At 29.7% G+C, this 26,961-nt stretch overlaps 1 protein-coding gene across 1 annotated transcript; it reads left to right on the forward strand.

Moving 5' to 3' along the window:
* The first annotated feature begins 14,850 nt into the window (after nucleotides 1-14,850).
* Nucleotides 14,851-26,185, forward strand: LOC100201432 (nucleolar complex protein 4 homolog B). Its single transcript, XM_065801298.1, has 2 exons — nucleotides 14,851-16,036; nucleotides 25,832-26,185. The coding sequence occupies exons 1-2, from the start codon at nucleotides 14,876-14,878 to the stop codon at nucleotides 26,150-26,152; spliced, it is 1,482 nt and encodes a 493-aa protein (XP_065657370.1). The 5' UTR covers nucleotides 14,851-14,875; the 3' UTR covers nucleotides 26,153-26,185.
* Nucleotides 26,186-26,961: the final 776 nt, after the last annotated feature.

Genomic DNA, 26,961 nt, shown 5'->3' on the forward strand with positions numbered 1-26,961 from the left:
GTACGGTCTTAGTAACAAAAGAAGTACTCCAACAGCTACCAAAGAAATTTTAAAATTAATACACCACTCAGCTAAAGATGTGATAATACCTTTTTCATCAGGATTGCTATCCAGATCACTTTCATTTTCACTCTTCTTTTGCATAGGAAGCCTGCATAGCCTTCTAAACAATTATCAGTTAAATTATAACGTATAATATTAGTAGCATAATATTATTAATCATTGTTACTACAAAAAAACAAAATTTTAAAAAGATTTAACTTGACTACTTTAAAAATTAGAAGAGCAAGAGGTGATTTGATTTAATTTTATAAAATAAGTAAAAATATGGATAAAGTTAAATGGAATCATCCTCCTAAAATAATTACATATGCAATAACAAAAGGTCATACTCAGAAAATGCAAAAGCAATTCACACATTCTCCCGCATTCTACCAGATTTAACTTCTACACAAACAGAACAGTGAACAATTGGAATAATTAAACAGGAGAGATATTCAACTCTGATAATGTGAATGTCTTCAAAAATAAGTTTGATCGTTTCAAAAACAAACAAAAGAAAATAAAAAAAAATAATGAAAAATAAAAAATAAGGACTTTTCCAAAAGCCGTCAAAGTTTAACATCTACAGATGTTAGATTCACTACATTGTATGTGTACAGCAAAAAAAAAATTATTATTATTTTTATTGTTATTATTATAACATTCTAGCATTTTACATCTTTACCAATTTTACATCTTATTATAAATATATAAATACAGTAAATTACTTAAAGTTTTTAAGAACATTAAGAAATTTACTATCAATATTGATTAGTCCAAATATTGATTCATCAATTCAATTCAATTTTAATTAAGAAATATATATCTTTTGAATAAAATAAAAACGTAACAGCATAAAATGAAGTCTTAATACATGATATGGTAGCCTAATAGAAGCCTTTTTGCACAATTTTGTAGATTCTCCTGCAATCAGTGCTGCTCTGAGGAGAATTTGGTGAAGCAGCACAAATTTCGTTCAGGCCATGATAATAAATGGGTAGGCAAGTTCTTTATATAAAATTAAAAAATTCTACTATCTTTAATGTAATATAGACAAGTTTATTTACAAATTATGTAGCTACATAATAAGTGAACTACTAGTTTAAAGTTAAATAAACACAAAAATGAAAATAAATACCTGTATCTCTCTAGCTAACTGGATTCTAACAAAGGGGATTTTTTTTCACCACCACTTCTTCGCGTGATTCTATCTTTTTTATTGTTTTCTATTGTTTTTAGTTGATATTATTATTATTTTTAATTTTTACAATAATTGTTTTTTATGCCATTGTAGGTCTTTACGCATCATCAGTTTGTAACTGTTAGTTAATGTCCCTCACTTTTGTATTTTTATATACAGTTATTAAGGTGGAAATATATTGATTGATTTTTTGATTCTTTTAATACCACTTCTTCTCGTGGTTCAACCTTTCTGAGTTCTTTAACGACTACTTTTTCTCGTGATTCAGTCTTTATTGATTCTTTTAATACCATTTTTTCTCGTGATTCAACCTTTCGGAGTTCTATAACGACCACTTCTTCTCGTGATTTAATCTGTTTGTTTTAGAATAATTTCTTTACAACTTCTTTGCATAACCCACAGCTAACTAAAAACGGGATTTTATTAAGAATGGCCGAAATTTTTTTCAGCACTAAAACCAACCTGTAACACACTGAACGTATTCAAAAAAGCAAAAATTCAGTCGTATTCCGACGTTGGCCCGACTTTGGTTCTACGTTATCACTTTGAGTGATAAAATAAACCAACGCTTCCGACGTTGTGCCAACGTTGGCCCAATGTATGTGTGCTAGCTGGGGAACGACTTCCATTTGGAAAATATTAGTTTTACATGCACAAAAAAAAATATTTATCTTTGAAGAAAATACAATTTTTTAGCTTTAACGGTTACAATCACGACAAGCAATACAGCACAAGAAATAAATGCTGATCTTTTGCACAGCGGGCATTTAGAAGTCCAACTTCATTGAAGCCAACCTGAAAGCCCAAAATTACCATGTCGAAATTTTTTTTTTCTTTATTGTTAATGACGTTAAAATTTGGCAACCAGGATACCACAGATTCACAAGCCTACCTTAACATTTCTCAGAGCATTCTTTTCACCTTTAAGAAACATACATTGCTTTTTGGTACGTTTTTTTCTTCTATGAATTGGGAACATCCAATTCTATTGCGCATTCGTTTGGAGATGCATATACCAGGTCTAAGAGTATTCAAAACAGTCTTTGACTTGATTGGGTACTTCAAATTAAAAAGCATCTTGCAATTGCTGTACCTGCAGCCGTTCTTACTTCCTATTGTTAAACTAAAAAAATTGTTTACAGCCATTTTCAAGACGGAAGGAGATAAATGGTTAGAGTCATGTTGGTTGTAAAACAATTTAATGTAAAATATAAAACAAGATTTTGTAGTCATGAATCATATCTTTTATAGAAAACTATTTGTAGATGTTATTGATATAAATCATATTATGTTTCAGAGCATGACTAGAGCATAAATCAATTTTAAAGATTTTAGAAACTCTTGAATACTAATGACTAAAAAGTGGAATTCCTTATAAAGTTTTCTAAATTTTTAAATTTCTATTTATGTATATTCATTTTCTTGACTGCAAACTTTAGTAACTCTTGGATAGTAATGACTAAAAAGTTGAATTTATTTTTATTAAAATTTCTCTTGACTTTATAAGTCTCCATTTAGTTTTATAATAAATGATATTTTTTAGTAAGTATGTAAGTTTTATAAAACAAATAACAATAATATTTTTATAACAAGCACTTGATATGGAGTATTTTATAACAGGCACATGATAAATCCCCAGCTGCGGCTAAGTCCAAGATAACAGTATAAATTTTTACAAAAAAAACCATGCTTTTGTGTCTGTAGTATTTTATTTTTTTTTAAAGTTTAAATAAAAATTTTTTCTTTAAATGTTTTATTACACATTCTGGATCTTTTTTTTTTTTTTTTTGATTTTTATAGAATTTTAAAATATTATAACTAAATGTTGAATAATATTTTTGTAGACTTCCTGTTAAGTTTCATTATAGCCTGGGAAAGTTTATTATAAAAGTTTATTTAAAAAAAATTTGTTTGTATAATTTGTTGTCAATTTCTTAGACAGATAGGACACAGTGCTAGGTAGAAATGACATATTTCATTTTGGAGCTGATATATAGTTTAAACTCTTGGAGATTAAAACCTTCACTTAGGTGCGATAAAGAAGATCGAAATTGAAATGTGTCAATAAAAATACTCAGTTTTGATACCGTTTGCAAAAAATGAAGAAAATAGAGTTATGAGAAAACGTGTAACCAGTACGAGTGTAAAGGCATAAACATAAAACTTTTTAAAAATGAAACTAAATATTAAGTTTATACATATTCTGAGAGTTTTTTGTATTTTAGTGTATTTCAATTACATTAAAAAAAAAAAATTACACAGCAATCATTATTTAAAAAATCACTTTATAGGCAGAATTCTAACCCTGTTAAGTCTCCGTTTACCAACCGTTGATATTAAAAGTATTTATACTATGTATGCAACACAGTATTACTTTATCCTCTAAAATTTTAATATCAAATTTAATGTTGCTGCTCCTGCTGCATGGCCGACGACACGGGTTTTGAAAGAGGGGGGGGGGGTATATATATAGAGGACTTTTTTAGAAATTGACAATAGTTAATTTCTAAAAAAGTCCTTTATGTATTGAATTTTCTAAAAAAAAAAAAGAAGGTCCTTTAGAAAAAAAGTGGGGCACGTGCCCCCGGCCCCTTGCGTCGTTGGCCCTGGCTGCTAGTGTTACTCATTCGTGCATGTTTGCGTAGAACTCATGACAGTCATTACATCCGAATTAATGGTGAGAAAGAGTCGCGGCACTATTGTATAAGAAAAAGTTAACGAAAGTGTATGCAAATATCTAACTTATTTAATCTTGAAATTATGTAATGTTAAAATATATTAAAGCATGTATCAAGTTTTATAGATTTACTTTCACTTAAAAACTGCATTGTGACAACATCTCCTTAATTTCAATCAATAGCATTTATTCGCCGTTTTACAAAGTTATTTCGTCTTTTGTTTATTAAATAGTGTTAAAAATTGGTAGATTAGTATGCTTTCGTGGTCAAAGTGGTTAATTTGCTGCGCTTCCAAAGTACAACGCGAGGGTTGAAATCCTGTCAAAATTTTAATAAAATCAAAAGAGCGGTAGAATTTTTATGCGCAATATATCACGATAAAGATACTTTAGTTGCCACGTGCTTAGGTAATTAATTAAGTCTGTGCCAGATATTGCCACGTGCTTAGGTAATTAGTTAAGTCTGCGCGTTTAACACACTTTAAAGAGACAACTTATTTTCATATAGAAAAAAAGCTTTTACATTTAAACTTTTCTTCAAAATTAATTAAAGGGGCAAAGGTCCTAATAAGCTGCGGATTGTCTGAAAAAACTTAATAAAAACTTTATAAAGAAAAAAATGCGTAAGTCTGTAGGGGAGAATAGAGTGAAATGGGACATGGGGTAAAATGGGGCAATATCTCAGCAGAAAGTTTAATAACGCAAAACTTATTATATCTGTGATGAATTTGCCATCGCTTTGATTGTGTTTTCTGAGTTTTAGTATTCAGTATTTTTCAAATTATTTGTGAAAATGTAAAATTCTAACAAGTTTACTGGATTTAAATTCTTATGCGTTGTTTGAATATATTTTTATATTTATAGTTTTTAATTTATCACAATTGTCTAATTTAATTACTGAGGAAATATAATTAGCATATGATTAAGCGAATTATATGAGATAAAGGTTTTCTCGCACCTACTAGTGATGCGGTGACTTGGGACAGGAGAATCAGGGTGAAACAGGATACTTTTTAACTTCATCAATTTTTAAGTTTACTATATTTTAACTTTTATAATTAATTTTTTTGTAAAAAAGCAGGTGAGCAAAAAAGTTATGTTTATGATAAGATTTCAATGTTACTGCGTTTTTTTTTTCATAGAAAAAAAAAACACAGTAACATTGAAATCTTTGTATAACGTTGAAGACAACTTTATTGTCTTCAACGTTTACCCTCAACCTTAAAGAAATCTTTTACATTGAGTATTATTTTATCAACAAATACAATAGGTAGACAATATGTTTAGTTTTTCTACCGCTTACTAAAAAATATTGAATTAATGAATAAGTATAGAAATGGTCGGTATAGAATAGACCAAGACCTGTGTTCTACGGGTCCGGACAGATGGTTTATTGAGTCCGGAGTATATATGTTTGCTTAAAATTATTGCAGCAAATTTAGCTTCTAATTTAATAGTTTTTTTATTTGGTTGCTAGTTTTTTTTAAACGTACAATTCCGCAATATGCAAAAATTTTTGTAAAACATTTTTTTTGTAATGGGCTTCTAAAATGCTTAAATAGGCTTAACCCCAGAGTTAGGGCCAAGGCCAAAAATAGCAAAGCCAAGGCCACGTGCTCCGAGGCCAAGGCCAAGACCAAGGCTAAAATTTTCAAAGCCAAGCCGAGGACAACAGTTTGAAGGCTAAGGCTTACAAAAACATTTCTAGGCCAAAAATTTAAATTAATGACCTCACGTCAAGGCCAATTATTAACAATACTGCAGGTAGCAAATGCTGTGACAATAAAACCGCAGGTTGTGAAATTAGACCAACGCTATGCGCAAAAATTAACTAAGCCAACAAAAGAATATATTTGGAGATATATATAAAAGTCGAAAACAAAAAATACATAAAAGTAAAGAATTAAAACTTTTTCATGTATTTTTGTGCTTATTCCTAACATCTAATATTAACTTTTAATTAAAAATATGTTAATATTAGATGTTAGCTCATCTATATGTCATAAGCATTAAATATTACTATATAGCCTATTAGTCTTTATAACATTTGAAACATCAAAGTTTCAAGCAATGAATCAGACATGCGAGCTTTATAAGGGCGCATTATCAATCCATTCTGAGAAAAGATACTCTCAACAGGAACTGACGTTGATAAGTAGTGAGATACTTGTGTCTATAGTTATTAAGGTGCTCCGAGGACCCCTTACGGTCCTATCACAGAGCAACGCAGAAGAGCATTTAACTAGAAAGTTTACGCCTCATTACTTACCAATGTCGTTTATTAGGCTGGAGCCGGCGTCAAACCTCAAACCTCTTGGTTCTGATCCAAAACTCTAACCATTGCGCCACGGCTGCAATGTATTTATGCAAATACTTGTGAAATATATATTTCTAATTTTTGAATATTGTTCCATTGTGAACAGTTTTTTTAACAGAAACTTTAACTTAAATTCTAATGAACTTGTTTGTTCAAGATAGTTTGTCAGGTAATGAGCATGGTTGACAAATCTAATATGTGGCTGTAAAACGTGATTTTTTTCTATAATTTGCAAAAAGACAAATTTTTTTGGTAAAGTGCTCTAAAATCTGAGATGTAATAATATTTTTAGTTGATTTCAAAGTAGTTTCTGGTGTTGTTCTTGAGCAACCTTTTGATAGTTGGGTCACCGAACTATCAAAGAAGGATAGTTAAACCATAGCTCATTGGTTTAAAAATGAATTTTATAAATAAAATATTTAAAAAAACTCTATTAAAAATAGAGTTTTTTTAAAATAATGTAGTTTTGAATTCAATAACAAAATATAAAAGGCCAAGGTCGAAACGTTCAAGAGTGTGTCGGTTGTTTGATGAAATCTAAATAACCGACAAGCTACTTTTAGCTCCATGCGTGACAATGGCGGACTTTGCGTGACAATGGCGGACTTATCAGCAGAGGCAGAAGCATGACTCTTAGCACTTTGCTTGTATAAAAAAAAACTTGTTACAAGACAAATACTTTTGAACAAAAAAAGTTTCATTTGAGTGACATAGTATAAAACCGATGAAAAACGATGAAAGTTTCTAAACATTTTAATGTTATCATCATTAATTCATTCTATTATATTATTAGATTATAATAAAAAACAATAAAATTACAATCGGTCTATTTTGAAAATTTTTTTTTTTTTTTCAAATAATTTTAATTTGTGCTATAATTTATATATGCTAAGCCGTTTTTGTTAGTTATAATTTCAATAAAAAAGGATTTATTTTTGTTAGTTAAAATTTCAATAAATAAGGATTTATTTTTGTTAGTTAAAATTTCAATAAAAAAGGATTTATTTTTTAACAAGTGAAGTTTTATTACACTTTTAAATTTAAGTTGTATTTTAATTTGTTACACTTATATACACTTCAAGTTGTATTTAAATAAGATAAGAAGAATTTTTAAAATAGTGACTGAATGAATTTCTTAAGAATTAGTTTCTTATTTAGAAAACAAAAGTGTACTTATTACTTTTTTAAATCATTAAATGACAAATGATTTTTACTATTTTAAATGAAATTATTTTTTATTAGCTACAATGACCTTCAGGGTAAAAAGGACAAGCTCTTTAGATGACTATTTTGTCAAAAGAATTAAAATTCTACCTATACAGGACCATACTAGTCCTATCGTTTTCCCTTTACTTTCAGTGCGATCATTCGAACGATTTAATTGTGCATTTATTAGCGGGGCTGAAAATAATCAAATTACAATGAGACTTAGTCCTTTTTTCTCCAGAACCTGGACTTAGTATGGAAACTACTAATTTTACAAGTAAAACTAACGCAGAAATTGATAAAGAAGATTCAATACCCGCAACAAAAGATGATTGCTGCTTCCTTATAGACATTGGGGCTTTTTTAACACGTCAGGTAACTGAACAATATAAATGCCAAATATTGAAATGCAATTGGTTTCCTGGTCCAAATTACAAACATCCATATTATGTGAATTTAACGAAGGGTAAGAGTTTTAATTGCTTCTTGTCCGAGAAACATATACATAAATTTCCGTGGATAATGATTTCAAAAAGCCTTAATGGAATTTTTTGTAAGTATTGCTTTCTTTTTGTAAAAGTTGGGGGAATACATGGTCAAGTACACATTTACGCATTTACTTAAGCTAGCTACTTTACCTCTTAAAAGTTATTCGAAGCTTTTGGGTAAGGATGGAGACTTACAATTACACGATTGCAATGCGTATCACAAAGTTGCTATGTTGGCAGCTTCAGATTTCATAAGAATATATGGATGGTTAAGCGCTAAACCAGCCTATACAACAAAGTTAAAAAAAATTAGTTTATATTAAAAAATGATTTATGAAGTATTTCTTTGCAAACACCAAAATACTATAAATAAAATATTTAAGTGCACTGAACTGCAATTACTTTTAATTTTTTCGGTTTAGTGGCTTTTGTTAAAGACTTTTTAAACTTTGGGTCAAATTATCTCATTTCAACACATTCGTTGTGTAAGCTGATTTGGCATTAAGTCATCAATATGAATGTCTTTACGTAGTTTAGTTAACAAAGGAAGACTTAAACAGGCTAAAGAAAATCGAGAACGATTAAAGCCTATAATTGAATCTATAATATTTCTTGGTTGACAGAATATTGCTATGCGAGGTCATTGCGATAATGGGCGGATCTTTGAAATAAATCAAAACTCTTCAGTAATTAATGATGGCAATCTTCGTGATTTGCTTCGCTTTCGAGTGTGCGCAGGGGACAATATCTTAAAAAGACATTTAAATAACTGTAATTCTAAAGCAACATACATAAGTAAAAGTAATCAAAATGAAATAATTGAACTATGCGCTCAACAAATTGAGGACTTAATTAAAACAAGATTTTTTAAAGTAAAATTTTATAGCGTTATATTTGATGAAACAACGAATACCAGTCATGTTTCTCAAATGACAGTTGTATTAGGATATATTGATGTTAATGTCTGTGAAATCCGTAAATATTTTATTGATTTTGTAAACTGCCATACTGAAAATAATTCTGATTTTACTTAGGAACCTGTATTAACTGGAGAATTTCTAGCAAAGTCAGTTATAAATACGTTGACAAAATTTGACTTAAATATTAAAATAGATGGAGCTTTAAGTTAGGTGAAAACAACGGAACAGTGAAAAAATTACAGAAGATCCTACCTAACGCAATAAAAAGTCCATGTTACAACCATGCTTTAAACGTATCAATTTCCAAATATTCGTCTGTGCGAGCTGTAAGAAATACAATTGACTCAATGAAAGAAGTAATATCTTTTTTTAAAGCTTCGCCGAAGCGAAGTGACGTTCTTAAATATATAAATAACGGAATGCTTACAAGTTTATGCGAAGCGACATGGATTGAAAGGCATCGTTCAGTGTTAAGTTTTAAATCTTGTGTAATAAATATAGTAGAAACACTTGATTTGATATCTCAGTGGAATAAACGGGATTCTTCAAAGACCGCATTACTAAAAAATGCAATATCTGAGTCGTTATTTGAAATCACACTTTGTTCATTTGCCAATGTGTTAAATACCACAGTCTCTTTAAGTGAGGCTCTTCGAAAAAATAATTGAATAAGGAATGTGCCAAAACTATTCTTAAACATACCATAAAGATATTAAATAAAAGATGACAGAATAAAAAAAACTTTAATGCTATATTTATGACTGCATCAAAGTTACTAGAAGACTTAAGTTTAAGAATCAAGATTCCACGAATTACAGGAAAACAAACTAATTGCACAAGCCTCAATACAAATGATCCTCTAACTTACTATAGAGTCAATGTTTATTTACCGTTACTTGATTGCATACTTCTAGATTTACAGTTCAGATTTTCTGATGAAACTTTGAACTCTTTTGAATTAAATGTAGCAGCACCTAGAAACTTATTAAACAAAACAAAGATAGAATTAACAGCATCCATAAATAATATACTGTGTTTTATGAAAGGCCAACATAAATACTGTTGATGAGAATGTCCAATTAATGAAAGTTTTTTCAGAATTTGAATTTTGGGAGCTAAAATGGAAAAACGCAATCAAAAAGCAACAAGACCTACCTGAATGTGCACTGGAAGCATACAAGCAATGCACAGTGGGCCAGATAGTGGACAAAACTCTTTTTAAAATGTGAAAATATAAGAAATTTTTTTTTCGTATGTTGTTGCAAAGTCTCTAACTAACTAAATTAAAATTATATTACGCCGATTTTTTTTTTTTTACATCGGTTTAGGTTTAGAAGCGCATTAATTGCATCACTGTTGTTTTTACGTTGAAAATTGTAATTTTTATGTGTTTTTTAAATCTGATCCATTTTACTTTTACAAAATTTAATTTAAATAATTCTTGTAAATCTTCATTAGTACATCAATAATTTAAAGTTTGATGCAAATATTATTTAAATGATATATTTATTAAATTTGGCATACGGTAATTTATATTGTATACTCATTTTACTCAACTATTCATGAAAAATTATATGAAAATGTTTTAGAACTTTTAAATGACGGCGACTGACATTTAATCATGTAGTCTATATAATGTGTATATCTATGAAGAATAAATGTTTGTAATTTTTTTTTGCAACTGTTTGCAACTGCAACTGCAGTATCTATTTTAATTGTGTATACTTAGCAAAATCTTCAATCGTGACACGGGTTTTTATGTCAGGTGAGGGGGGAGGGTAATTTTTTTTTCAATATTTTAGATTATATTTACAAAAATTTATATTATAGTTTATAACAAAGTTCAAAAATAAGGAAAAAAGTTTGGAAAGAGGGGGAGGGGGTGCAATGCACAACAGACCACAACAGCTATTTTTGAAGAAAAACTAATATAGAGTTTAACCGATATTGGTATATTTACTAAATTTGGAATTAGTAAAAATATAAGGTTTCCCTTCGAGGGATAGTTTTTTATTATTGATTGCTATGGATACCTCATTTTTTATAGCAACAAGATTTTTGTTGTCATATTCAGTTTTATACAAAATTCATAAAATACTCCGTATTTGCGCGAATGTATAAATATAAGTTATATTATAATTGTGATAAAATTATAACTGTGATAACAGTAAAATTATAACTGTGAATTTAATATATTAAAACAAACTTCATCTATAAATTAAAGCATCGTGGGTTGAAAAAATAAAAGGGGGGCTGAACCAGCCAGAATTAGGATTAAAATAAAAAATAGGAGTTGATCATCCCCTTCGCCCCCTGTTTCTACGCCAGTGTGGTAAACATTATATTACATTTATAGCAAAGATAAAACATTGCAATTGTAAATTATTTATAATACACTGCTCTGTAGCTATACCAACAATAATTCAAATTAAAAATAATAAAATTGTTCTAATAAAGAATGTAACTTAGATATCATGTTTAGAGCTTGACAATTTTAATAGTTGAATTGCTTCTTGTGGAAGTTGAATTTTAGAATTTGATACTGGTTTTCTCAAACTGCTAATATATGGATCAGATGAACATAGTAGCCGTCTTAGTATGTCTTCATTATTCTTCACTCTGGGTATTTTACAACTAAAATGTTCACAATTTTTAAAAAAAGTTTGTTTGTTGCTTCTTGAGCTTCTTCTGATAACATGCCTATTGGAAGAGACATTCTTCTTATAACTGAATGACCATGAAAAAGAATTTTATGAATACTTGCTGGCATGTACTACCATGGAAATAAATTTACATACGTGAGAACAACTTGTAAACAATACTCTTGCAATTTATCAGCATCAACATCTAGACCACATGATCTCAAAGAAGTTGTCAAGAATAGTTTTTGGTAAACCAATTATGTTAGATTTTTTAGATTCCCTAAAGAAACGACGTGCCGTGTTGCCATCATTACTAGTGCCAGAGCCATTAGCTTTAGGCATGTCAACAACCAAACCAAGTTCTTCAATTAAAATTGTCAGTTTAAATGCAGAGTTACTTAAATCATACTGCATTAAGATTGGTCTCTTTATAAATTAACGCTCTTTCACAAAGTTGCGTATCAAGATTAACTTTAAGATCAAAAGTTGATTTTGATGGTGTAACAGGTTAGGCAATATATAAATAATTTGCGTCAGATCGAGATGTACGCAATCTTAGTATTGAAGGAAGCCTGATTATTATCTGCGTTGAAACTCATTCTTCTTTTTTTTATACAGGCTGTTTTTCAAATGCTCCATATCGCCATTTCTTTATTTCAAATTTGTAGGCAACATGTAAAAAGCATTCCATGTACGTTATCTAGGCGTATATTGTTGACAAGCCATACTTAAGTTCATTTTGTAAATCGTTCCTTTTTTTTGGCACGCATCAATGTTATTTATCTTGGGTGGAGTTATTCCACACACTGGGCAACATTGAGCTGAATTTGATTTTTCAGACAGTGCATTAGCAATCTTTCCATCTATCATGGTTTATTCTAATATATGTTGCACCGTTGAACCATTTGATAAGAAAGTTAACTCAAGTTTTTGACTTTCAATGAACTGTTCCTCTGCTTCGATGAATTCATTTGTTTCTTTTACATATCTCAACCTTATTGGTCAACGAAACATTGTTGAAGAAGGACGAGGATTAAGCCAGATTACTTTTTTTTCTGTACCAATAAATCCACTTAACTCTAATGGAACAAAGCAGATAATAATTAGGCTTCCTTCAATACTAAGATTGCGTACATCTCGATCTGACGCAAATTATTTATATATTGCCTAACCTGTTACACCATCAAAATCAACTTTTGATCTTAAAGTTAATCTTGATACGCAACTTTGTGAAAGAGCGTTAATTTGTAAAGAGACCAATCTTAATGCAGTATGATTTAAGTGACTCTGCATATTAACTGATGCTGAATAACAGTCAACATCCCAAGTTTCTATATCTGGATAGCATTGTTTTTTAGATTCTATAACATTATTATATGCTGGATAAAATTATTGTGGCCTTTAATTGTGTTGCAGATCTTATAAGTTGATATGCATTTTTAGTCAGCCCACAATCTAAAATTAAAGCAAACGCTTCATCAGCTGAAATGTTTTTGCGCCTGGTAAATTTCCTACTTTTATACATTTTTTACTTGCTGCAAATAATAATTCTTCAGGTGTAGAAGAAATATTATTTGCAGCAAGTAAAAACAATAAATTGATCGAATTTTAAACTATTACCTCCAATATATGTACTTAAAATATTATTGAAATCTTTAGATAAAATACTTAAATTGTTTTCTTTTATACAATGGTGTAATTCACATTTTTTCATTTTCTACAAATATTTTGTACATGAATTTATATAAGAGTTACTATACTAAAAAACAATATAATTACCTTAAAACCATTGCCTAATTTTTTTAAACTTATCAGCAATGATAAACATTTTTTTGATAAACTTTCGATTAAATAATTTGGTCAAATACTTTTATTGTTTGTAAAACCGCAAAAAAATATGTTTTCAATAACAGATGCTTAACTGTGACGGTATAGTTAACTTTAAAATTTATGAACTTGTTTTTTAAAGAATAAAATGCAATAAGACTTAGTTTACGTTATTACAAAATAACAAGATAAAAATAATAATTTTTATATATTGATTTTTAGCTTGGTTTTTTGAAAATTTGGGTAATGTAAGAGAGGGATACATGCCCAATGGCCCAGGTAGTAGACAAACCGTTTTTTTAAAGTGTAGCAATTTATAAAAAATAAGAAATATAGAAACAATAAGAAGTATAAGTACCATATATACTGTACGCAGTACAAATAAACACTACAACTAACATAAAAAGATTGTTACTATGCAAAATTAGGTATCCATAGCAACTAAATAAAAAAGATACTACTTTTATAACTATCGTTGACTTCATATAAATAGGCATAAAAAGTATATTGAAAATAACATAAAATAAAAACCTGCAACTCCCAAAAATAACTTGTTGCTATGCAAAATAAGGTATCCATAGCAACCAAGTAATAAAAAAATACCTCCAAAAAAACCCAGACCTTATATTAATACTCGTGTCAAATTTTATGAATATAGCACTAATAATAAATTGGCTTTGTCTCAAAATTTGACATTCTGGCCCACCGTACAATGTGATGATAATGTCTTCCCTTTAATTGAATGTATTTTGTAACTGCTTTGCACCCTTCCTGTTTGCGTTGCTTCAGGGAAACGGAGTTTCTCTGTTTTAAAAAGACTTAAAACTTGGTTAAGATCCAATATAGGACAAGAACGATTAAATGGCTTAGCTATGATGCATATCCACAGAGATTGCATCATAAATGTCGAAAAGAATTTTGATGGTTTTTCGTCTTCGACTTTATATTGTAGTTGGTTAAATTTGTAAAAGTCTTTATCAAAAAAAAGATTATACTAAAGATATTATTTTTTCTTTTGATGCACATTGCAGACAGACCCAGATTTACCAATAGACAGAAAAGACTGTAGCCTGTGCACCATGATTTTAGCGGGCTGGATTTTTAAAAGCGGGAATCGTGGAAAAAAAATTGTAGCATTTAGGAGTGTTTAAGACCCCCAAAATTTTTCTACCTAGGGCCCTTGAGGACTTAAATTAGTCCCTTATCACAGACTAAATATTTATTTTCAACGTTTGATTTTTCAAGATACTTATATACAGATACATTTAATATATTTATTGGCAAACTTTTCTAAAAACATTCTAAATAATCAAATAAAAAAGTAGTTTATCTGAAGAAAAAAAGCGGATTTTATTTTTGTTGGTCAAATTACCCCCTCCCCCTTCCCTCTAGGACAATGACCTGGATCCGCCGCTTACCAGAGTAATGGATTCATAATGATTATGAATCCAGCTATTAGATACGTTAAACTCGTTTTACCGTCACAAAAACTGTCTGTCGGTTATTTGACTAAATCTAAAAAACCGACAAGTCACTTTTAACTCCATGCGTGACAATGGCGGACTTAACAGCAGAGGCACAAATTCTAAGAATATGCGAAAACAAAAAGAATTCAAATGCCATATCAGACTTATTGAAAATTTTTGAAAGTGGTAGTAAACTTGAAATAAATGTTGCTAATTCAATTCTTTATGGTGTTTTTAAATATTACATTAATGATGGAATATTTAATAAATCTTACTCAGTTGAAGACGAAAAAGATGCAGAGTGCAAAGTTAATTTGTGGTTAAAAACCAACTACGAAGCTTTTGTTGAAATCTTATTGCATCATCTAAATCACAAAAACTTGAGTATTCAGTTAGAATGTCTAATATCGTTGTTTAACTTGATGAAAGTTGAATATGAGTCGAAACGTAAATCAACTTTTAATTTCCCTTTTTTATTTTTTCAAAAAATTATGGAACAAATAGTTTTTAGAGATTGCATCGAAGGTGAATTCGCAATAAAGTTTTATAGTTATTTAAAAAGCTTTGATATTCAATATTATTGCGTTAAATTTATTTCTCTTATGCTTCGTCAAAAAATTGCTCAAAAACAAAACCAGACACAGAATGCATTGTTTAACATTTACAAAATATTATCAGATGTTAGTAAAATAAAAAAAGAAAATGAAGAAATTGTGACATTTCTTGAATCAGGAAACTTTGATCTTACTAAGTTAATAAAAAAATATCCTATTGTGTTTAGTTCTGCTTGGTTATCTTTTATGCAATTTAGTCTGCCTTCAAAATTACAAAAAAAAGTTCTTGTTGATTTAGACAAAAAGATTATGCCTAATCTTTCAGATCCAAAAATGCTAATAGATTTTTTGACAGATTCTTATAATATTGGTGGAGTAACAAGTCTTCTTGCATTAAATAGTTTATTTGTTCTTATTAATCAGTACAATTTAGACTATCCTGATTTTTACAAAAAACTATATAATTTGGTAGATCCAGGAATTTTTTATACAAAGTATAAATCAAGATTTTTCCACTTATTGGACTTATTCTTGTCTTCAACACATTTGCCAGTTTATTTGGTAGCAGCATTTATCAAACGTCTGGCAAGAATATTGCTATATTCACCAGTTACTGATTTAAAGATGGTGCTAGTTTTTATTCGTAATATGTTTTTTCGACATCCTAGTTCGTTGATTCTAATTCATAGAAAAAATGTAAGGAAAAGATGTTTGTTATTTTTTGTTGTATATTTTTGATTGTATATATATGTATATATATATATATATATATGTGTATATATATATATATATATATATATATATATATATATATATATATATATATATATATATATATATATATATATATATATATATATATACATACACACACACACACATATATATATATATATATATTGTTAAAAAAATAAATATATATATATTATATAGTCAGATCAGGTTATCCTGCTACTGGTAACATGTAACCCAGTACAACCTGCTTCATGTCCTACTGCCTTGTACAATACCCCTTTTTAGGCAAAGGCTAGGAGATGCCAACCCTGACTTAAAACACCCCCTGCCTTGGGTCTCTTGGTTGAGTAAAGGCTAGAGATGATGTCTCAATAAAAATACTCATCTTGGGCAGATGTTAAATGCACCCGCCTACTATCTTGAGAAAGCCTCCTAGGCAAAGACTTATGGGTAAACAGATACTATCTGTTGACCAGCCTCGCACATCTTCTTCATCTATTAGGCTGGCGCAGATGTATTTGTAATACATTGTTTCCAGTTTAGGATGTTGAATGCTGGATCTTCTTGACTCAATGGATGGGTTTTGCTTGTGCCTCTGTTTTTATGACTAGGCAACTCATTCTATTATCTCCTAATGAGGGTACAGCTCTAAAACTCAGTTTTATGGTTCTGAGGCCGGCTGGTAGTCAGGTTTCCCGAACTCTGTGGTAGCTCTCAGAAAGGCTGATTCCATCAACAGTTGAAAAATATCAAAGTATTAACAGTGCCATGTTGCGCATGGGTGGTGTTCCTGTTTGTACTTTTGGTGTGCATTGCGGAGGCCACATTTGGAGCCCTTTGTTACGGCTTAGGGTTTATTAGTAGTAATGAGACAATTGCTTGGGCTATTAAACAGTGTTCTGAGTACTATCTATGCTTTGAGTCAAGTTCTTCAATCTAATTTAAAAATGAATAAAGTACCAAAAACTATAAAACACAAAAAACCATCATCACCAAGTTCTCTAAACCTATCATTCACTAATATTCGTGGTCTTCGAAGTAACTTTTCTTCTGTCGAGTCTTATCTCTTGCAAAGTTCACCAGGCCTACTTGCTCTTTGTGAGACTAATTTGAGTTCACCTGTCTCAACTTGTGATCTTAGTGTTGATGGTTATCTTCCTTTAATTCATAAAGACTCCATTAGTCACATGCTTGGCCTGGGCATTTACATTCGTAAGAAATCTAGTCAGTGCTCAGTTTCTCCACATTCACCCTTAGGTGCTTCTGATCACAGTTTGATCTCTCTAAAACTAATATCTCATTCTTCTTTATCACCTGAATCCCCCTATTATGGAACCTCTTACAACTACAGTTAAGCTGACTGGGATTCTTTTCGTGATTTTCTTCGTGATGGCCCTTGGGTAGAAATCTTTTGTCTTCCTGTTGACAAATGTGCTTCTTACATAACTTCGTGGATTCAGGCTGACATTAAATCTTTTGTTCCCTCTCGACAATTCCAGGTCAAGCCTCACTCTCCTCCATGGTTTTCCTAACACTGTGCTGCTGCGATTGCCAATCGAAATCGTTACTTCCATATTTATCAGCAAAACAATTCTCCAGAAAACAGACGTCTGTTTATTACTGCTAGAAACAATTGTAAAAAGGTTTTGTCTAATGCCAAAACCCGCTATTCTTAGGTCATGAAATCTCGTATTTGATCTCAACTATTAGGCTCCCGTGACTTCTGGAGAATCTTTAATAATTTCAATATTAAGGGCAAATCTTTAATTCCACCTCTCTTGTATGGTTCAGACTTTGTCACCTCACCTAAAGACAAAGCTGAATTGTTTGCTAAAAACTTTTCATCAATATCATCTCTTGATTCCACTAGTTGCGTTCTACCTGATATTGCCAACAAACAGGTTGATCCATTGCTTGACATTCATATCACTCCAGCTTCTGTATCTAAAGTGGTTTCCTGCCTAGACTCTTCAACAGCTTGTGGCCCGGACAACATACCTGTCAAATCCGGCCTTGTATGGAATACTGTTGCCATATCTGGGGTGGTTCTTCTAATGATGCCCTTTCTCTTTTAGACATGGTGCAAAAATGCATTGTAAACATAGTTAGACCAGCTCTTGCAGCCAACCTCTAACCATTATCACATCGTCATAATGTGGCTTCTCTTTCTCTTTTCTTCAAATACTATAATGGGCACTGCTCTAAAGAGCTAGCATCTCTTGTGCCCTCTACTAAAATTCATTCTCGTGTTACTCGTCATTCAATTAAGTCTCATCCTTTTTCTGTGACTGTTCCTAAGTGCTCTAAAAACGCTTATTCGTCTAGTTTTTTTCCTCAAACATCAGCTCTTTTGAAATCGCTTCATTCATCTTGCTTTCCTGATTCATATAATTTGCAATGCTTTAAGTCATCCGTCAATCGTTATCTTGCTCTACAATCTTTATCTTTTCTCTTTCAGTAACTTCCAACTTTAATTAGTGGCTGCTTGCAGCCTTGTTGGAAGCAAAGATGTTTTAAAAAATATATATATATATGCGTGTGTGTGGGTGTGTATATATTCTTATTGTTAGACATTGAAATTTACCATTTGTGGTAAGAAACAGCTTTTAACGGCTCTTTGTGTTGAAAAAATCAAGTACACCTTTTGAAAAGAACCATCAAATTTAGTTAAGGAGTCTAATTAAATTTAAATTTTTGTTTTTAAAAAAACGCAAATAATGTAAATTTAATGCAAATTCCTCTCGATGATTCCAAGTCAATCATTACTCTTTTCCGTGGTTTTCCTCTCATTGTGCTGCTGCAATTTCAAATTGTAACCATTACTTCCATATCTATCGCCCAAACAATTCTCCAGAATTGTTTAGGCGATAGATATGGAAGTCTTGAGAAAACAAGCAATTGTTTACTATTGCTGAAAATCATTGTAAAAAGGTTTTGTCTAATGTCAAAGCCCAGTATTCTCAGGTCACAAAATCTCATATTTCATTTCAAAATTTGGGCTCCAGAGACTTCTGGAGAATTTTTAGCAGTGTCTATAATAAGGGCAAATCTTGTATTCAACTTCTCTTGTATGGTTCAAACTGTGTTACCTTATATAAAGACAAAGCTTAATTGTTTGCTAAGAACTTTTCATCAATTTCATCTCTTGATTCCACTAATCACATCCTACCTGATGTAGCCGACAAACAGGTTGATTTATTGCTTAATATTCGTATCACTCCAGCTTCTGTATCTTAAGTGATTTCCTGCTTAGACTCTTCTACAGCTTGTGGTCTGTACAACATACCTGTTATAGTCTTGCAGAAGTGTTATCTGGATCTGTCATCTATACTTTCAAAACTATTTAACAAGTGCTTATCCGAGTTTTGTTTTTCAGCCTGCTGGAAAGTAGCATCTGTAATCCCTACATTCAAAAATTCTGGAGAGCAATCTGACCCGTCTAACTACCGTCCCATTAGCCTTTCTCCTATCAAAAGAAAGGTTTTGAAGTTTTTAATTAACAAACATTTAATCTCTCATTTTAAATCTAGTAACCTACTTTCTGATCATCAATATGGGTTTCGATCTTCTCATTCTACTGCTGATTTATTTATGGTAATAACTGAAAGGTTTTATTGTGCATTAGATAAATGCGGAGAGGTTAAGGCTAACACTCTCAACTTTTCTAAAGCCTTTGATAAAGTTTGGCATGCTGGTCTTCTGCATAAGCTCTTTTCTTGTGGTGTATCAGGTAACATCTTTAAGATTATTAAATCCTTCCTTACCAGTCATGTAAAAGTTGTCGTCGATGAACAAGCACTCTTCATTTCCTGTAACTTCAGGTGTTCCTCAAGGTTCTATCCTTGGTCTATACTTTTTTGAATTTACATCAACAATCTTCCTGAAGTTCTAAGACGTCTATACATCTAAGGCGGAATTGTTCAGTAATGATACTACATTTATTCTTGAATTGATAAGAAGCCAATACTCTGATTGCTTAGATTGCTTAGAAGGGGCGTTTGAACTTGAAAAGGATCTCACTTCTGCCACAGCATGGGGCTCTTAGTGGCTGTTGAACTATAGCTTGGAAAAAACTCAATTTTTTCAGCTAATTGCTATTGCAACAATCTAGACCTTCCTATATTTATGAACGGTAATGTACTTGATGAGTCATCTACCCTTGGTCTTCTAGGATTAACTCTTACTTTTGATCTTTCTTGGAAAGTATACATCAAATCCATTGCAAACTTAGCATCTGTTAAGGTTGCGTCTCTTTATTGTGCTTGTCTTTTTCTTACTCATTCTATTCTTTATTTCTATAAATCTTAGATCCGTCTTTGTGTGGAATAATGTTGCCATATCTGGAGCGGATCTTCGAATGATGCCCTCTTTTAGACAAGGTGCAAAAATGCATTGTAAACATAGTTGGACTTGCTTTTGCAGCCAATCTTCAACCATTGTGACACCGCTGCTATGTTGCTTCTCTTTCTCTTTTCTATAAATACTATAATGGGTGCTGGTCTAAAGAGCTAGCGTCTCGTGTCATTTCTTTATTGTTTACATAAATTGAATGACAAATAGGTAGAACATGCCAGAAGTACTGCTACATTGACTGACAAATAGGCAGAACATACAAGTAGTGTTGCTCTCTTGACTAATAGATAAAACATTTGTGGAGCGCTGCTTCATCAGCTGGCAAATAGGTAAACAGGGGTTGAAATAGGTGTCGTACATTGCCGCCCCTTGGACCATTCTTGAGACCTGCTACAAGAGGGCAACAAATTATTGTTTGTTTTTTCAGTAAAAATGAACAATGGTTGGTTGCTCCCTCTAAACAGATCTCAAAAACAATCCGAGGGGCTCTGATGTCTGACACTTATTTCAACACCTGGGTAAACTTGCAAGGAGCACTGTTACATTGACATCAATTTAAAAATTTTTAAAAACAGTTTGTCTTTTACATGTTGCACTTTGATACGAAAAGCTCAAAAAATGGTCATAAGTAATTTTTTTAAATGCACTATTTTTTTGTTGTTTTTTTACCATTTATTAGCAAACATATCAAATATCTTATCTTTTTTTAAATCTTATTATTTTTTTTTTTTTACCATTTATTAGCAAACATATCAAATAATGAGAAAAAAAAAATTGTTTAGCCCTCTTATATCTAGTATTCTACTCAGACATGTATTTTTCCTACCTGGTAGAAAATAAATAAAGTCCATTAAAGTTCAAATTCTTTTGCTAAATGATTAAGTAAAATATAATATAAAAATATAAATTTTCCAATAAATATGATTTTTGAAAATATATTATCTCAAAAATTCCACCCTGAAATAATTCATTTTCTCATCCTTGAGAATGTTGTCGTGTATAACCCAAAAAAATTTAGCTCCCCCAAATTGCCCGAAAAGAATTTATGAACATAAGCATGGAATATATGCATCTGTGAAAATATACGTCCCTTCTACCTCTCCCCTTCCCCTCCCCCTCCTCTGCCTTCATTTCCTCATAAATGCAGCCCTCTGAATTAGGAAAACAAGGTTGGCAAAAAATTGCAGATCTAAAACTGTTTTAAGGTGGCATCTGGTCAGCGCAAAGTTTAGAAACAGGGTTCATCAGTTTTAGCATAAAGTTGGGAGAGAAACAAGTTTGCTGAATTAATTTTTCCAATTTTTTGAACAATGACGTTTGAAAAAAAAGTCGGTAAACTCACTAAGTTTGCCAACTTTTCTTCAGTGTTCAAAAAATTGGAAAAGCCAATGCTGGATTTTACCAATTAGTTAGAAATTTAATTAAAACTTAGTTGCAGATTTTCTCTTATTTTTATTAATATTTTAATATAATTAATAAAATTTTATTATAATTAATATTTTAATATAATTAATAATATTATTTTTATTAATATTTTATTCATAATTAATGTGTTCGTTTTTTCCATTTTTTTAAAATAAAATGTTTGGTTTTCCTGTTTTTATTTTAATTGATTTATTGAGGACTTGAATTAAATGTTAGTTTTTCCTTTTTTTTTTTTTTTTTGAGTGCCAACCCTAATTTTAAGGACTGTATATGGGGGGGGGGGCAAGAGAAGAACTAAATATAGCTATTATCCTGGAAAATGAATCTATTTTCCAGGAAAATAAATCTACTTTACATCATGCCTGGAAAATAGCTATATTGAACATGTGAAAATTGTGGCTCTGGCTTTGCATATGTACAGTGTTTTATCAGTATTTCTTGGATCTTAGATGAAATTATTATGGCAATTATTATATTATTGGATATTATTATGGCAACTGAGTTATTCAAACTTAATAAGACAATATAAATGTTGCAAAATTATTTTAAAACTAACATGTTCAACATTATCAAAAGCTAGTTAGCACAAGTTTACATCATGTAATCTACAAGTTAATAAATAAAAAATGTAAATTTTTGTCGATTGGGATGGCTATAAACACTATTTAAACATTTTTGCATCATATAAGAAAACTGTTAGCCTAATCGCTATCTTTTTTTTTCTTTTAACAGAACATACTATCCAGCTTCCCGGAAAAGTTTTAAGCTTGATCAAGACTATGCAATAAATATCTTAATTTTCTCATTTATATAGGGTCATAATCTCATTTTAAAAATGGGATGAGAATGATTAGACCATTTGGGGTGACATTAAACACAACATAATGTTTTTATTTTATTTTTTTTCCCAAGCTTTACTTATTTATGTAGTATTCCTTATGGAATGTTATAAGTTTTAGCAGACTTTCTTATGGTAAATCCACCGTTTTTCACTTTATTTACAGCTGTTTCTAGGTCTGCTTGAGTGTAACTTATTTTATAACATCAGGTATTTTCTTTTCTTATGTAATTTCCAGGCAAATTTACTAAAATTAGCCAAAAAAAAAACTTAAACTATTGATAAAAAATGTCATTTTAAATTAGCAAGTAATTACATACAGACAAGTTACAAATTAAACTTTAATTTTATTAAACAATATGTACCTGAACTTGATATGTAGCAACTTTTTTTCTTTTACTTGATTTTTAAGATACCTTAAGTCACATAACTGCCTGAACTCTTGCTGTTAAAAGGCGATAGAGAAAAGCTAAAAAAAGCAAATTATTTGTGCGGCCGTAAATTAGCTTCTATATATTATATTTAAAGCAACTAAATCAAAATAACACAATATATTTCTCTATTTTGTTAAAAGGCGTTTCTTCACCTTTTAGTAAACTTGGTCTTGACGTTCATTTTCACCTTTTTAAAATAAAGATCAAATAGCAATATAAAATGACAGATCTAAGACGCTTGTTCTGAGATATAGGCAATTGAGAGGAAAGAAATGACATAAAATAACTTGTAATCTCTTGTACTTTGAATTTTAGTTAATAGAATAATTATATTTTCCTTTAAAAGCATTTAACTAATTTGCCCTATTATTTTAATACATATTACTATAACAGTTTTTAATATTTAATGTCCTAATGGTTTAAAAATTAATAAATTACCAACTTGCTAAAAAAAGAAGATTGATCTGATTTGGGATTATTCTGTAAGGAGTTCAAACTAAAAATTATATTCTTAATACCATTTTTTATATAAATACAGTGTATCCAAGAGTATTTACAGTATAATCAATCAATCAATATATATTTCTGAAATATTTGATATTACATTTCAAGGTTGCTTACAAATAGTATAAACAACTAATATAAAGTAAACACCTAATGACAATGATTAAAATAGTAATGGTAATAATAATAAAAATAATATTTATAACAACAATAATAATTGTAATAATAAATAACAATAATAATAATAACATGTTATTTTAACAATAGTAATAATAATAATATAGTAATTATAATAATTTAAATAAATCGGTATAATTTTCCATACATCAATCGTTTATACATACAAAGTTACAGTTACAAACATTAATAAACTGACAAAACGTAACAACTAACAATGACATAAAAACGACTGTTGTTAAAAAAAATTATAAGGATTTAGTAAATGTATTAATCGTTGTTCTTATTATATAATAACCAAAATATATTGCAAATAATATGACTAAATAAAATATAAACAGAAAAACACTGAGAAAATCAAAATAAAAGTTACAACGAACATTACAAACAAAACAAAATTACCTTATATACTTTTGGCAAAAAAAAAGATTAAAAAAAAAACAACAAAAAAACGACAAAATAAAATTAAAAACAATAAAAATAAAGAAAAACAAAATAATGATAATACACGTATATTAAAACATATATATTATAAATGGCTAAAATGAAAATAAAAACAGTTATTATAACTGTATGAAAAATTATATGACTATTTAAAAATAATTAATAAAACAAAAAATAAAAATAAACTACTAAACTACTAAAAACTAAAACTAAACTACACTAAAAATAAAACAATAAATTATTAACAAAAAATAAAATGTAAAACTTTATACGCGAAAAAACTAAAGAAAAATCATTACTATAAGACTGAATAACAGCATAACTAAAAAATAAATCGTAAATAAAAAATCCTACAAATATATGAAAGAAAACTAAAGAAATATATCAAATAAAACTAAAGAATTATATGAAAAAATAATAAATCTTGATTTGCCGTTCTTTTTTCAATATATAAATAGTTTTTTGTTCTTTCTTTTCCATTCTTTTTATATATTTCACTCATTAACTTTTTTAACGTCTGTTTTCAATACTTCTTTACTTATTTTCTTTCAGATATTTCTTTTTCTTTCCTTCTTTTAAAACATTTGTTTATTCTTCTTTTTAGATGATTTTATTTTTCGTTTAATTTATAAATTTTTTCTTTTCCTTTTTTCTTTTCTCCTTATACTAAGTTATCTTTATCCGTTACCGTTTATAAAACTTGCAATTTGTTTCAAATCAAACATGTTAGCTGTAAAGTAAGATTTTATTAAAAAAATCCAAAAAAGCCCAAATATATTTGGGTTTTTTTAAGGTGGGTTTTTTTTGCCAACCTCAAACCTTTGATTTATTGCTAAATGAAGATCAAATATGGACAAGTACAGAAGAACCTTCCTTCGCCTTAAGGACCTTGAGAAAGAATAGCTGGGGTTAGAACTCTATGCAAGATCTCCTCCTCGTTAAGACCAGGAAGTGATTCACAATATCAAGAGCTTAGAAACTCTTCAATGCCAAGATACACCCAAGATACAAACATAAATATCAGTCACAGATAAGAATAAAAACTTTCAGTGTAGTCAGGCTTCAAAAATCATTGATCTTTAAAAGTCTGGTAAATTTTAATTTGTTAAAAATTAGGTAATTCCCACCCGACTTTTTAATTAGACCCCCTGTTTATTAAATACGGACTAAAATTTCCACCTCCCGTTTTATTCCTCACCTGTCCTTTTTATTTCTCGGCCCAATCTGCTATCAATAATGGCATGATAGGTATAAAAATTGCCAAAGAAATGGTTTGTTCACCACTTCATGGGCAATTTTTTACATTTAGTGCAAAAAAGAAAAAAATACATAGAAACGAACAGAAAAAGTTGAGTAAATAATGGTTTAAAACTAAAAAATAAAATGCGGATAGATAAATCATTCCAAAAAACTAAAATTTTGAAAAGAAAAAATTTTTTATTGAAAATTGCTGTATAAATAAAATTACATATACTTCTTATTGAATTATTTTGAACCTTAATTAGTGTTGGAAATTATTTGGCGTTTTCATTAAATAAATATAAAACAAATTATTTAGTTATGAAATTTTATTGTTTTTAGATGAACTCTTTAATGGTTGACCCATACATCTATGAGGAAGCAGATCCTCAGAAATGCAATGCAATAGATAGCTGTCTCTGGGAGCTCAATACCTTAAAGTCCCATTATTCATCAGAAGTCCTGAAGCAAGTGGCTTTATTTAAAAAAGATTTACCGTCTGACGAGGCTGATGTGTCAGACTATTTTGATTTTACGTATGAAGATATGTTTAATTCAAAGCTCTCTTTAAATTTGAATAAAGATTCTATTCCTCCATTAAACTTTCACAAAGGCAATTATATATTTACGGATTTGAATGAAGAAATGTGGGTGTTTGAATAATGAAATAAATATTAGTCAGTTGTTTTTAAATAATTTCTTTGTGATCGATTCATATTTTTAATTCCAAATAATATATATATATATATATATATATATATATATATATATATATATATATATATATATATATATATATATATATATAAATATATATATAAATATATATATATAAATATATATATATATATATATATATATATATATATATATATATATATATATATATATATATATATATATATATATATATATATATATATATTTTGTTAATTCGCCTCCCCAAGGCCCAGAAGGCCACTACGGACGAGGAGGCTACTTAATTGTGGTTATAACCATCTCTCAACTGTATAACTCCGAAACACGAACCTTGACAAACAAGGCCGCTGCGTGGAGAAACAAGTTGAGCGCGGTACTACCAGGGACGTGGTGGGGATCGAACTCGGAACCTCTCACTTATGAAGCTAGCGCTCTACTACTACACAACTACCGCATATATATATATATAATATATATATATATATATATATATATATATATATATATATATATATATATATATATATATATCACAGTGGTTCCCAACCTTTTCTAACCTGTTCCCCAAATTATATATCATAAAATCTTCACGGACCCTTTTTCCTTTAAAAATTATGAAAATTTCGATAATTACCAGCAATTAGTTTCTGAGCTGAAACCAGCAATTAGTTTCTGAGCTGAAACCAGCAATTAGTTTCTGAGCTGAAAATTTTAATAATTGCCAGCAATTAGTTTTTGAAAATTTGGTTTAGTTTTTGATAGAGCATATCTAG

The sequence above is a fragment of the Hydra vulgaris genome, chromosome 07 (genome assembly GCF_038396675.1).
Source record: "Hydra vulgaris chromosome 07, alternate assembly HydraT2T_AEP".
Classification (NCBI taxonomy): Eukaryota; Metazoa; Cnidaria; class Hydrozoa; order Anthoathecata; family Hydridae; genus Hydra; species Hydra vulgaris.

Bases quoted from the DNA above. Each gene is read 5' to 3' on its own strand.
- LOC100201432 (XM_065801298.1), top strand. From the start codon at position 14,876: ATGGCGGACTTAACAGCAGAGGCACAAATTCTAAGAATATGCGAAAAC. The intron at 16,037-25,831 runs GTAAGGAAAAGA...TATTGTTTTTAG, and splicing joins TTCTAATTCATAGAAAAAAT to ATGAACTCTTTAATGGTTGA.